Below are 1,120 nucleotides of genomic sequence, written 5' to 3'. Positions count from 1 at the left end.
CCCTGTGACCTCTCGTGCGCTTGGCTGGAGACATTGCAAGCATGGTGGCTGATCAGGGCCAGTGGTGTTCGTGTTTTCGGTTTTTCTTCAGATTGACTGGGCGCATGTAGATTCAGGCACCTTAGAATGCTTGTGATGGGCGCTCCGTGGTTCTTATGTTTTCAGTATTTTCTCATATTAGTAGGTCCATGAAAAGCAACGCATCTTAGAACGTCTGGATCTCGCAGCTGTGTACTGGTTAATGGGAGGACGACGGTTGGGCCAAAAAACGACGTTGATGAAGTATAAGAGCAACAGACAAGGGACTTTGGTGGGCTTCACAGACATTAGCATACAGAAATAATAAACATCTTGGAGCATTTGAATTCTCTATTTAGTTGCAGAACAAGAAGAGGGCGACAATTGTTTATTTTATTGTCTGATTGTTTTCGGAATTGGGCCGTCCCTAAATACCCACGTGGAAAATTGTTGGCTTCTTTAGGGATGGATGATATCGCATTATGAACAGTATATGCTATTTTGAGGAGCCAATCGCTTTAAGCCCGTTAATATGTAGTGGCACATGCACTTCCTTCGTATTTTTACACTGTCCACTCGCTGTGGGGGACTATTTCTAACAGATGGTCTGGTCAAAAGTGTCTAAAAAGTTCAAGGGGCTTAACACGAATGCAGGGGTCTGCGCCAGAAAGCACAGGGAACCAAACGAACGCATGTTCATCGCAAGTCATCGAATAACAGCGAATACAGGCGTCCAAAAGATGGCATTTTACGAGCCGCCATCTACGGAGACGAGTGTTGTTCTCCGTGCCTCCTTCAGCATGGCGCAAACCGCGAGGTGGGCAGCACATGACTTGGCAGAAAGGCTTGAAAGAGATCACGAAGATTTTGGGTGTTGTTGGTGTTGTATACCTTCCAGGATGGGGTCCCCGTGACCCCGTCTGTGCTTGGCTAGAGACGTAGCAAATGGCGGGTAATCGATGTCAGTGGCGTTCGTGCTGTCAGTTTCCAGTTTGCTTGAGCGGTTGGAGGTGTAGGCACCTCAGTGCTAGGTACCCTCCTTCGTCCACCCTTTTCTCTTTTCACTCTAGGGTTTTTAATATAATTATATATATATATATAT

At 46.3% G+C, this 1,120-nt stretch overlaps 2 protein-coding genes across 2 annotated transcripts in view; one reads left to right on the top strand and one right to left on the bottom strand.

Moving 5' to 3' along the window:
• Positions 1-813: 813 nt before the first annotated feature.
• The window catches only part of T265_00093 (hypothetical protein), a gene marked incomplete at both ends in the record, with an annotated part of 10,278 nt that continues 9,971 nt past the window's right edge, over positions 814-1,120 (bottom strand). The window contains one exon of the mRNA XM_009163750.1: positions 814-948. Within this exon, the coding sequence (XP_009162014.1) occupies positions 814-948 (135 nt within the window). The remainder of the gene's footprint in view (positions 949-1,120) is intronic.
• The window catches only part of T265_00094 (hypothetical protein), a gene marked incomplete at both ends in the record, with an annotated part of 9,282 nt that continues 9,125 nt past the window's right edge, over positions 964-1,120 (top strand). Inside the window, one exon of the mRNA XM_009163751.1 lies at positions 964-1,089. Within this exon, the coding sequence (XP_009162015.1) occupies positions 964-1,089 (126 nt within the window). The remainder of the gene's footprint in view (positions 1,090-1,120) is intronic.

The sequence above is a fragment of the Opisthorchis viverrini genome (genome assembly GCF_000715545.1).
Source record: "Opisthorchis viverrini unplaced genomic scaffold opera_v5_1, whole genome shotgun sequence".
Lineage (NCBI taxonomy): Eukaryota > Metazoa > Platyhelminthes > Trematoda > Opisthorchiida > Opisthorchiidae > Opisthorchis > Opisthorchis viverrini.
Note: the sequence above shows the minus strand (reverse complement) of the source record. Positions and strands in the feature narration are given on the sequence as shown.